The sequence below is a fragment of the Canis lupus genome, unplaced genomic scaffold (assembly GCF_011100685.1).
Source record: "Canis lupus familiaris isolate Mischka breed German Shepherd unplaced genomic scaffold, alternate assembly UU_Cfam_GSD_1.0 chrUn_S179H339, whole genome shotgun sequence".
NCBI lineage: Eukaryota > Metazoa > Chordata > Mammalia > Carnivora > Canidae > Canis > Canis lupus.
The window spans coordinates 12,160-24,035 of NW_023330656.1; the positions used below are offsets into that span (position 1 = coordinate 12,160).

At 42.3% G+C, this 11,876-nt stretch overlaps 1 protein-coding gene across 1 annotated transcript; it reads right to left on the reverse strand.

The window, feature by feature from the left end:
- Positions 1-10,125: 10,125 nt before the first annotated feature.
- Positions 10,126-11,447, reverse strand: LOC119878672 (ferritin heavy chain-like). The gene has a single exon (XM_038589260.1). It carries the CDS (start codon positions 11,430-11,432, stop codon positions 10,695-10,697), a length of 738 nt encoding a protein of 245 aa, XP_038445188.1. The 5' UTR covers positions 11,433-11,447; the 3' UTR covers positions 10,126-10,694.
- Between the last annotated feature and the right edge of the window lie 429 nt (positions 11,448-11,876).

Below are 11,876 nucleotides of genomic sequence, written 5' to 3' on the forward strand. Positions count from 1 at the left end.
GATCTGCTAAGCTTAGTAGGTACTCAATAAACAAGTGTGATGCATTGTCATTGGGAGAAGAAAATGTGAGGCTTGAAAAATAGAAAAGTCATGCTGGTTTCTCTGAGCTTCAAATGAAATGGCAGAGCATGGATTGTTTCTGTAAAAATAAAGCCCTGAAGGCCCCATCAGGTCTTCATGGGTGGCAACCACAGGGGTTTGCTCCAGAGGCAAATTTGTCAATGAACATGACAAGACTGGTTTATCTCACACAAATAACAGAAATGGCAGAGTCTTGTGCCAATTTTTGAAAACTAATTTCTTTATTTGGAAACCGAAAACCACATCACTTTAGCCATTTACTGGAGTATGTAGGAGGCCTACATGGGGCTGCTTTCCTGCTTGATTTCAAAGATACACAACATAGCTTTCCATAATACCCAGCTTCCTGCTGAGGCTGATTATGGCTGGCAGCCCAGGGGGCGTGGATATGAAGAAAAAGCTTTAATTTTATCTTCAAAGCTAAGGGTGGAATGTGATGATATTCAAGGCAAAGCTTCAGGTAGAAATGCATATGCTCTGGGGGAAGAAAATCAAAAGTTATCAGCACAATTACCATTGGTCTCATTCATAACTACAAACCAGTATAGACATTGAGCAAGGACTCTAAAGGCTCCAAGTGATAGAACTTGAAAATGTACATTTGTGTGTGATTTGATCACAAATTTAAAAGAGATGATTTGTTAGTTCTCAGGGTCTCTTTACCAAGAGAAACATTAAGTTGGCTGGAGGGGAAGTCCTTTTCTGGGAATTTTGCTCTTTGGAGACAGGAGAACGATAGATTTTTGAATGTATTCAAAGCTGTAATGGATACATACTATTTTTGTTTTGTCCAACATCCATCCCCACACTACTGGAAAAAGTACCCCAGTTTTTCTTTGGGGAATTGGATTCCCCATTCATTGGTCAAGTGTCCAGGTAGAAGTCTACACATGAAAAACAAAACCCTCATTTCCCAAGATATCATGTTCATTTTGCGGAAAGCCATCTGACTAAGGGGGCCAATCAAAGTGAAGTCTTTGGGTTGTGAGTTGAGCTTTCTGTGAAATACGCTCTTTATTTTCTACTAGACTTGAACATGAAAGGTGTGGATTAGCCATCTTGCCTCTTCGTGGAATTTGCCAATAAGCCATCCCATTAGGGAACAGGGCAAAGAGAAGGGTAGAGCCTTGTTTTGCTGACATAGGTTGAGCCCTGGATTCAAGTCAGATATAAATTTTTAATTCTAGTGATCCAGTAAATTCCTTTGTTTGCCAAGTTAGTGTGAGTAGGGGGTCTATTATTCAACAAAAAGTGATTTAACATATTAATATGGCAACTAAATAAAAAACAGGATTTTCTTTTCATGCCCCCTTGAACACAATGTAAGTGGTTTTATGGAAAAACTGAAAGAAGAATTATCAGGTTACTATGACAGAAACTAAGAAGTTCACACAAATATAAGATTGTATTGAATGTCTCTTTCCCTTTTACAAAATTGCATTGGAATAGTCTGGTCTCCCTAGATAAAGTCTGCTTTACTGTCTTTAACAAGAATGAAAAGAATAATTTTTCCTTAACAATACACGTTCATCGAATCCCTGTTCTCAACATAGTAGCTTTCTCTCACTCTGCCAAACCTGACGTCTTTAAGTCCCAAGTCATCAGAGACTCGATTTCTCTAGAGAAGATGTTTTTCTCTTCTCTTTAAAGAATGGGGAGGGAATTAACCTGGCACAGGGTGGAAGGGGCATCTAGGGTCCTTATACTGTTCTGTCCTTGGCTCTGCCTCCCAAGGTACCTGGCATCTCCAGGTCCTGAGGGCTTTGCAGAGTTCTCAAGACTTCTCATCAGTATCCTCCTCTGCAGGCTCAGCTTTCTTTGGGCTTTGAGTCATTTTGCCACTTCCCAATCTGCTCACCATCTTCTTAAATACCACCATTTGATGTGGAACTTCCTATTTGCTAATGAAAGAAATCACTTCATGCCTATATTCCATTGTCATAAAGTCCACTGGGGAGATAGACCATGGTTGATATCCATTGGAGCTTTAGGTTTCTAAACACTGACCTTTTTTTAAAAATTATTTATTTATTCATGAGAGACACACAGAGAGAGGCAGAGACACAGGCAGAGGGATAAGCAGGCTTCATGCAGGGATCCCATGGCTAACACTACTGGCACACAGACCTTTGTCGGGTCTGCAGTCCCCAGTGGCCCACCCCTCATGGCTAACACTACAGGCCCACAGACCTTTGTGTGGTCTGTAGTCCCCATTGGCCCACTCCTCATGGCTAACACTACTGTCCCACAGACCTTTGTGGGGTCTGCGGTCCCCAGTGGCGCATCACTCTTGGCTAACACTGCAGGCCCACAGACATCTGTGGGGCCTGCAGTCCCTGCTACCACTACAGACCCACAGACGTCTGTGGGGCCTGCAGTCCCCAGTGGCTCACCCCTCACGGCTACCACTACATGCCCACAGACCTTTGTGGGGCCTGCAATCCCCATGGATGGGCTTAATGCATCCACACCAGGTTCCATTTGCTCACAGGCATCTGGAGCAGTCAACGTTGGGGCACGACTGAAGGGAACATGCAGCACCACTTCTGCGAAGCCTGCAGCCCTGCTGCCCTGCTGCCATGTGAGGCCTGTTGCCCTGCTGTGTGTATAAATATATATATATATATATATATATATATATATATATGCTATGTATTTATACACATATATATAAATATATAGCCATAAAAGGTTGTGCCACTCAGGATGAGATTGTGCCTCTCAGACAACTCGGATGGACCTAGAGTGTATTATGCTAATGTAAATAAATAAATAAATAAATGGTAGAATTCACTCTTGAATCCATCTCGTCCTGGACTTTTATTTTTTTGGTAGTTTTTTAAAAAATTATTATTACAGATTCAGTTTTGTTACTTGTAATCAGTCTGTTTAGATTTTCTAATTCTTCCTAGTTCAGTTTTGGAAGATTATATACTTCTGAGAGCTTATCCATTTCTTTTGGATTGTCCAATTTTTTGGCATAGTATTTTTCACAATGTTCTTGTAATCCTTTTTATTTCTGTGATGTCAGCAGTTGATTCTCCATTTCATTTCTGATTTTATTTATTTGAGTTCTTCCTTTTTCTTAATGAGCCTGGCTAAGTGTTTATCAATTTTATCTTTTCAAAAAATCTGCTTTTGGTTTCATTGATTCTTTTCTATTGTTTTAATCTCCATGACATTTATTTCTTGCTCTGATCTTTATTATTTCATTTCTTTTTTCTTTGACTCACTTTGGGATTTGTTTTTTTCCTAGTTCCTTGAGGTGAACAATTAGATTGTTTATATGGACTTTTCCTTGTTTCTTGAGGGTAGACCTGTTTTACTATGTATTTCCCTCTTAGAACTTCTTTCATTATATCCCAAAGATCCTGGACTGTTGTATTTTGCTTTTATTTGTTTCCATATATTTTTAAATTTCTTTGTTGGTTGTGTCACTGACCCATTAGTTGTTTAATATGGTGTTGTTCAGTCTCCACAAGTTTGTGGTTTTTTTCTAGTGTTTTCTTGTGATTTATTTCTTTTTTTTTTATTTTTTAAAAGATTTTATTTATTTATTAATGAGAGACACACAGAGAGAGGCAGAGACACAGGCAGAGGGAGAAGCAGGCTCCATGCAGGGAACCCAATGTGGGACTTGATCCTGGGTCTCCAGGATCATACCCTGGGCTGAAGTTGGTGCTAAACTGCTGAGCCACCAGGGCACCCTTGTGATTTATTTCTAATTTCATAGCATTGTGGTCAGAAAATATGTGCAGTATGATTTCAATCTTCTTAAATATATTGGGGGTTATTTATGGCCTAATATGTGATATATTCTGGAAAATGTTCAATGTGCACTTCAAAAGAAGGTATATTGTTTCATTTTTGGATGGAAAGTTCTGTATATATCTGTTATGTACATTTGGTCGAATGTATCAATCAATGACATTGTTTCCTTATTGATTTTTCCGTCTGGATGATCCACCCATTGATGTAAATGGGGTGTTAAAGTCCCTTACTATGATTATATTACCATCAATTTCTCTCTTTATGTCTGTTAATGGTTGCTTGATGTATATAGATGCTCCAGTGTTAGGTACATAGATATTTATAATAGTTATATCCTCTTGTGGGACTGATCCCTTCATCAGTATTAATGCCCTTCTTTGTCTCTTGTTATGGTTTTGTTTTAAAGTTCATTTTGTCTCATATAAGTATTGTCCACCCTGGCTTTTTTTGCACTTTCACATGCATGGTAAGTATTTTTCCATCCTTTTACCTTCAGTCTTTATGTGTCTTTAGGTTTGGCTGTAGTGTTATGTTTGGCTTTCTTTTTCCATTTTTTGTGTCTATCACAAGTTTTGGGTTTGTGATTATCATGAGTTTTATATATAACATCCAGAGTAAATAGCCATCTATATTAATTTGGTGGTCAATTAAATTCAAACACATTCCTTAAAAAATACTAACAGGAAAAGAAAACAACTTTTTTCCCTTTTCTTTTTTTCTTCTTTTCCCTGTTTACTTCCCCCTCCTCATTTTATGTGTATGTTGTCATAGATTACATTTTTGTGTCCATAATTTTCTTATGTCTAATTATGGCCATTTTTTTCCCTTTCAGCACTTTAAATATATTGTGTCATTCCCTTCTGGCCTATAAAGTTACTACTGAAAAATCAATTGATAGCCTTATGGGGTTTCCCTTGTACATAAACTTTTTCTTCTCTTGCTATGTTTAAAATTCTCTCTTTATCTTTAATCTTTGATGTTTTAATTATAATGTGTTGTGGTGTGGACCTCCTCAGTTCATCTTGTTTGGAACCTTTCTGCACCTGAGTATCTATTTCCTTTCCTAGGTTAGGGAGGTTTTTAGTTATTATTTCTTCAAATAAGTTTTCTATAGCTTTTTTTTTTTCTTTTTTTTCTTTTTCTTTTTCTTTTGGTACCCCTACTATGCAATGTTTGTTTGCTCAGTGTTGTCTGAGAGATCCCTTCATTTTGAATTTTTTTTTTCTTTTTTTGCTGTTCAGGCTGTGTGCTTTTATTCTCTCTGTTTTCCAGATCGCTATGTTCTTCTGCATCTGCTAATCTACTATTGATTCCCTCTAGCATATTATTTATTTCACTTTTTATATTCTTCAACTCTGATTAATTCTTTTTAGTATTTTCTTTCTCTTTATTGAAGATCTCACTGAGTTCACACACTCTTTTCTCCAGTGAAGCTCAGGCATATTGGGGGATCCCTGGGTGGCTCAGTGGTTTAGCACCTGCCTTTGGCCCAGGGTGTGATCCTGGAGTCCCATGACCGAGTTCTGCATCAGGTTCCCTGCATGGAGCCTGCTCTTCCCTCTGCCTGTGTCTCTGCCTCTCTCTCTCTCTCTCTGTTTCTTTCATGAATAAATAAATAAATAAATAAATAAATAAATAAATAAAATCTTTAAAAAAAAAAAGATCAGGCATATTGCTTATCTCTGTCATATTTCATTCTTTTTCTGAGGTGTTTCCTGAGTCTTTATTTTGGAACACATTCCTCTCTCTTCCCATTTTGTTTGGCTTTCTGTTTGTTTCTATGAATTAGGTGGAACAGCTATTTCTTTTAAATTTGAAGGAATAGGGCAGCCCGGGTGGCTCAGCAGTTTAGTGCCACCTTCGGCCCAGGGCATGATCCTGGAGTCTAGGGATCGAGTCCCACATCACGCTCCCTGCATGGAGCCTGCTTCTCCCTCAGCCTGTGTCTCTGCGCCACCCCCCCCCCCCCCCTTTCTCTCTCTGTGTGTCTCTCATGAATAAATAAATAAAATATTAAAAAAATAAATTTGAAGGAATAGTTTTATATATGGTGTCATCTATAGAGACTGTGAGCTCGGTGACTTTGGCTGGCTGGCTGGAGCTGTGGCTCTGTATGCTAGTCATTCTTTTAAACTGTGGCTTTTTAAAAATGAAGAAATAATAATAATAGTAATAATAATAGAATAAAAAATAAAATACTAAAAGAAAAAAGAATGAAAAGAAAAAAGTATAAAGAAAGAAAAGAAAAAACTAAGAATAAAAATAAAAGCAAAAGTAGGAAAATTGAAAGAAAAATAAATAATTTTAAGAATAAAATTTTAAAAAGGATACCTTGGTGGCTCAGTGGTTGAGCTCCTGCCTTCAGCTCAGGGGGTGATCCCGTGGTCCCAGGATTGAGTCCCACATCCAGCTCCCTGCATGGAGCCTGCTTCTCCCTCTACCTCTGTCTCTGTCTCTTTCTTTCTCTGTGTCTCTTGTGAATAAATAAATAAAATCTTTAAAAATGAAAAATAATAAAATAAAAACAATAATAGTTTTTAAAAAAATTTAAAAAAACACCCCAAACTCCAAAACTCAGCTTATTTTCTGTGCCCTAGTGCCAGTGGGGCTGATATTTGGGCTTGTGGACCCTTGGCTCACAGAGGTTGCAAGCTCACTGTGCTGGTCTGAGTTTTTAGGGTGGAGGATGAGAGAGTATCTCCACAGCTCCCTGGCTCTTTAAAATGCAGATTTTTTTCCTGTTTCCCAGTATGACCCAGGCTGGTGTGGGTCTGCAAACCCTGAGACTGCTGAGGTCACAAGCTCCCTGTGATGATCAGACCCACTAGTTATGGTATCCAGACCCTGCTCCAGTAGAAGCTTTTAAGGTAAAGGGGGAATGCAAATGGTGTGCTTCTCCAGTACCTCCTAAACAGTGTTCCCACAGCTAGTCCTCCATGTGGAGAGTTCTAGTGTTCTCTCTTTTACACACTAGTTACTCTGAAACTGCCTTTTTTTTTCTGTGCAAGGATGGAGGACTCTGTTCCCAGTCCCTCAGTACTGTCACTCCCCTGACCATTCTCAGTATCTGAAAGGGGGATTGCCTTTGTCACTATACCTCTGTCTCGTTTCCATTTTCTCTCTCTCTTGGTTGTTCAGCAGCTGTTTAGTTCTTCAGGACGAATGAAATTTGATGTGTTCGATGGAAGAGGGGAGTTCAAGGTCTTCCTATGTTGCCTACTTGGACTGGAACACAACAGATAGGTACTTAAATAGAAGTCACGGGACTGGTGGGATCTTTAAAGAGCAGGTATAGATAAAGAGGAAGAAGAGACTCAGAAGTGAGGACAGAGTTCTGGGACCCTCTAATGTGTAAAGTTCAGGAAGAGGAGGAGCAGTTAGAAAGAGAGACAAACAACAGCCAGTGAGTGTGTTATGAATGAAATGACAAGTCCTGCTAGCTGGTTGAGTAAGAGGAAGGCTGAGAAATATGCACTAGATTTATCAATGTGCAGAGGTCACTGATGATCTTGGTGGAAAAATAAAATGGTTGGTGTGGTGGCAAACAGTGAACACAGACTTACTTGTAGGGGATGAAGAGAAAACAGAATAAATAGGTACAGGAAGCAGTAATGACTTTAGGTTTTGTTGTAAAAGAGAGCTAAGCAGGGGGTGGCCGCTTAGTGTTTGCTGGAGGGAATGCTAGTCCAAAAGTGACTTAAAAAAAAAAAATATATATATATAGAGAGAGAGAGAGAGAATAACGTCATCTTTGCTTCTCATGAGAACCAATCAGTAGGGAGGGCAAAATTGATAATACCAGTGAAAACAAGATTATAGGTGTGATGGCCTTGTGTCCTGCAATAAATACGAGGGTTGGGACTCAGGGCACTGTTGGGAGGTGAGTTTTAGGGAGTAGCATAGATGCTTCAACCACAGTAGCAGAACAGAATGCTTTGCACATGAATACAAAGGCAAGCATGTGATCAATGATAAGAAAATATGAGGTTCTCCTGGGATTCCTTCTAAACTCTCAGTGAAATAAGAGGATTATCAACAGACAGTGTGGAGTGGGAAGAGAAAGAGATCTGAGATGAGAATGTAAAAGATTTGTCTGGGACAATGGCTATTGTATGTTTTTGACAGCAACATAGGATAAGTACCACTATGAAAAGGTAAATACACGAACACACACACACACACACCAAGAATTTCAGGAGACAATGTCCTTCCTTCACTTATTTACACTTCTGTTCAGATCTATTTTATTAACAAAAGGTGGGTAGTGACTCACTAAATAATTTGGTGACACACGAATGGGTTGTAGTCTGCAGTTTGGAAAACACTCATCCAGAAGAACTGAAGAGGAAATTTTCTAAAGAGATGTAATAGGATCACATGAAGCACAATAAACCAATCTAAGGTTAGAAATAAATTGGGGCCAATCCATTTAATCAAAAGCGCATCATTATGGACTCCCCACACCTGACTGTTCCTCTTATCCAAGATCTCTTTTTATTCCTCTCCTCCAGTAACACAGATCTGAGATCTATCAGTTTTCTTGTACCCCATTTCTGTAACTCTCCCTATTCAATCATTTGCCAAATTTAAGACATTCTTCCTGTAAACACTTACCAGCATCTCATTGTTTCTATTTCCATTGATTTTGCCATAGTTCAGACCCTTACCGCCTTCTTTTTACCTTATATCATTACTATTCTTATTAGGATAATAAGATGTAATGGATGTCCGTGACAAATTTATTTTAAAAAGAGAAGCAGCTAAAGAAAATAAATATCTAACACAATCTCATTAAGAGGTTATCCAGCTTCGTTTGCTGGTATAGGTACTTCCATTTTGTATGCATCTCTATTATTTTCTCTATACTTGTCTGTATACAATTATATAACGAAACCCAGCCTTATGCTTGCTTTTCAGAAAACACATTGTGAATTTCTGCTCCCAGTATTATGTGTTTGGCAAAATCATATTTAATAGCTGTAGGGCATTCCATGTATGGTATTTTAATCTAAACCATTCTGTTGAGTTTGTGCAGTCATGTGCGTGAACCTCTCAGATCTGGGTCTGCAGGGAGCACAATTTGCCAAGGACCCCTGCTGCCGTGCTTGCAAATCAATTCATCTCCTAGCTTGTTGCAAGCCCGCATTTCCCAGTCAATAACAAAGCTCCGGAAATGTTCTTTTGCAGCCCCATTTCTGGGAGACCTGGGATTCCTCTGATGAGTGACTCTGGCTTATGGGTCTCCCAGACCACTGGTGGAAGATTACCTAGAGCCACACACAACTTTCCTTTCTTCTTTCCCTCGGGACCAGACTTGCATGGAGTCTGAAGGCTTCTCAGGCTTCTCCTAGCTCCTTTCCCATTTTCAAGGGCATTTCTCTTTCCCCTGAGACATTTCTTATACACTTAATCCCATCTTGGCATGTTTCTCAGAGGACTGAAAGGAGCACAGACATTCAAGTTGTTCTCAGGTTTGTATTCTCTACAACTAAACTCTTGATTGGTGAACTCTTAGCATATCATTCAAAGCACTGCCATTGCTCAGCAAATTAAGCCTGAGCACCTCCTCTCTCCACACTTGGCTCCAACCCATCTCCCCAGCCCCATCCAGTGCTCTTAGCCCAGGGCCTGCTGACCAAATAGTCTTCTATTTTCTCCTGCCTCCTCCACCCCCAACTCCCAAGAAAACATCTGTCTGGCTGATACCTCCTTCCTTCCTGATTTTTTAAAAAAATATTTATTTATTTATTTATTTATTTATTTATTTATTTATTTATTTATTTATGACACAGAGAGAGAGGCAGAGACATAGGCAGAGGGAGAAGCAGACTCCCTGCGGGGAGCTTGATGTGAGACTTGATCCCAGGACCTGGGTATCATGCCCTGAGCCAAAGGCAGATGCCCAACCACTGAGCCACCCAGGTGTCCCTCCTTCTGGATTTCTTCTTGACTTTCCCACCCTGATGTTCTTTCTTCTCCATTTTTAAAGGGCACAGAAAAGTGTTTTCTGCAGTGTATTCACCCTTTTTGATATGTTATCAGAGAGGCTGTATAGTCCAGTGGTGAAGTGTACAATCTGTAATCAGACAGACTTAGATTATCATTTAAAACACACACTCACACACATACAAATTAGCTGAGATTGGATATGTTTGGGCAACAGTGAGCTAAACAAAAGAAATCCAAGATTTTTTGTTTTGTGTTGTTTTTAATTGCAAGACTTCCCAGAGCCCTTCAAATGTTCATACAGATTGTGACTTTCCAAGGCCAGTATTGATACTTTGCACAGCTTTTCTTGAATTTATTTGATCACAAAATCCTTTAAAAACACCGCCAGACATTACTTTTTTTCTTGGAACATACTGGGAAAGGGTATAAGTAGCCCTAGATTTTTACATGTGTGGTTTTTACAGTACTATATATATTCTCCAACGTGTTATAGTTATTTGCATATTTATCTTAACATGTTTTCCCACTTTAGCATGAGGCCTTGAAAATAAGGGGCACTTTCTCAGCTGAAAAATCACAGAATTTTAGTTAAGGTTCATGGATCGGAATAATATTTGGCAACTGGAGAAAGTTTGCCTCTACTTTCAGTGCTCTTCCACAGTCATTTTTATATCATAATATCCTGGGCTACGTTTCAGGCTGGAAAAATGATCTTGATGTTGGACAAAAAGACCTTGTTAACACGAGGCTAAGTACATTGTCTCTACAAGTCACTTTATTGGTACAGCATAAGTGGGTGTAAAGATAGAGGTTCATTTTAAGGGCAAGGAAGCAGGAGTCTGCAGACTCTGGGTCTTGGCCCCCCCTGGGCAGCGAGGAGGGCAGCCTGTGGCTTAGTTCTGATTGTTTTCGTTTCCAAGGCTGTGCTTGTCAAAGAGGTACTCGGCCAGGCCGGAATCCGGGGCCCCCATCTTAACCAGGTTTTGCACGTGATCACCCAGTTCTTTGATAGACTTCACCTGCTCATTCAGATAGTGCGTCTCCAGGAAGTCGCACAAATGGGGGTCGCCTTGGTCTGAGGCCAGAGTGTGCAATTCGAGCAACGACTGGTTCACATTCTTTTCCAAGAGCAGCGCACACTCCATGGCCCTCAGGCCGCTCTCCCAGTCGTCCCGGTCCGGTTTCTTGACGTCCCGCAGGCAGATCCGGCCCCCCCGCTGGTTCTGCAGGCGCATCAGCTTCTCGGCGTGCTGGGCCTCCTCCCGGGCCTGGCGAAGGAAGTACCTGGCGAAGTTGTTGAGCGCCACGTCCTCTCGGGAGAAGTAATAGGCCATAGACAGGTACGCGTAGGCCGCGTACAGCTCCAGGTTGATCTGGCGGTTGACGGCGGCCTCGCAGTCGGGGTGGAAGTTCTGGCGCACCCGGGAGCCGGCGCGGGCGCGGGCGCGGGCGGGCGGGGCTGGGTCCCGGGAGGCGGCGGCCGCGGCCAGAGGGCGCAGGGGCGCGGGGGCGCGGGGACGCCAGGGGCGCCCGGAGGCCCGCAGCGGCGGGAGCGCGAAGCCCGGGCGCGCGCAGCGCAGGGACAGCAGCGAGGCGCGGATGTTGGAGAGGAGCCGGAAACAGGGCCGCATGGCTCGGCTCCTTGCGGGCGGGGGCAGCGGGCCAGGGCGGCACAGCGTGCGGCCGGCGCCGGAGCTTCGGGTCTGCCGGCGAGCGCGGCCCCAGGCGACGGCGACCGCGTCACACACACCCGGGGCGCTCCCGAGGCGCCGCGTTCCGGGCGGGGGCGGGGCGGCCGGGGCGCACCTGCCGGGCGGGGGCGGGGCGGGGGCGGGGCGGCCGGGGCGCACCTGCAGGGCGGGCGCAGCCCCGTTAACCCGGCGGTGCCCCGGCTCTGCCCGTGGGCCTTTGTGACTTACTAGTTCATCCAAGTCAAAAGTGCTGTCCCAAAAATAGGCGCTGGGACGGGCGGAAGGGAGGAGGCACCCGGCGACGCTGGCCCTCCCTCTGTGGACTCTTTCTTTCCAAAGCTCAAGGCGCGCGCGTGGGGGGGGGGGGGGCACAGAGCCTTGAAA

Excerpts from the sequence above, each read along its gene's own strand:
- LOC119878672 (XM_038589260.1), bottom strand. The coding sequence starts at position 11,432 with ATGCGGCCCTGTTTCCGGCTCCTCTCCAACATCCGCGCCTCGCTGCTG.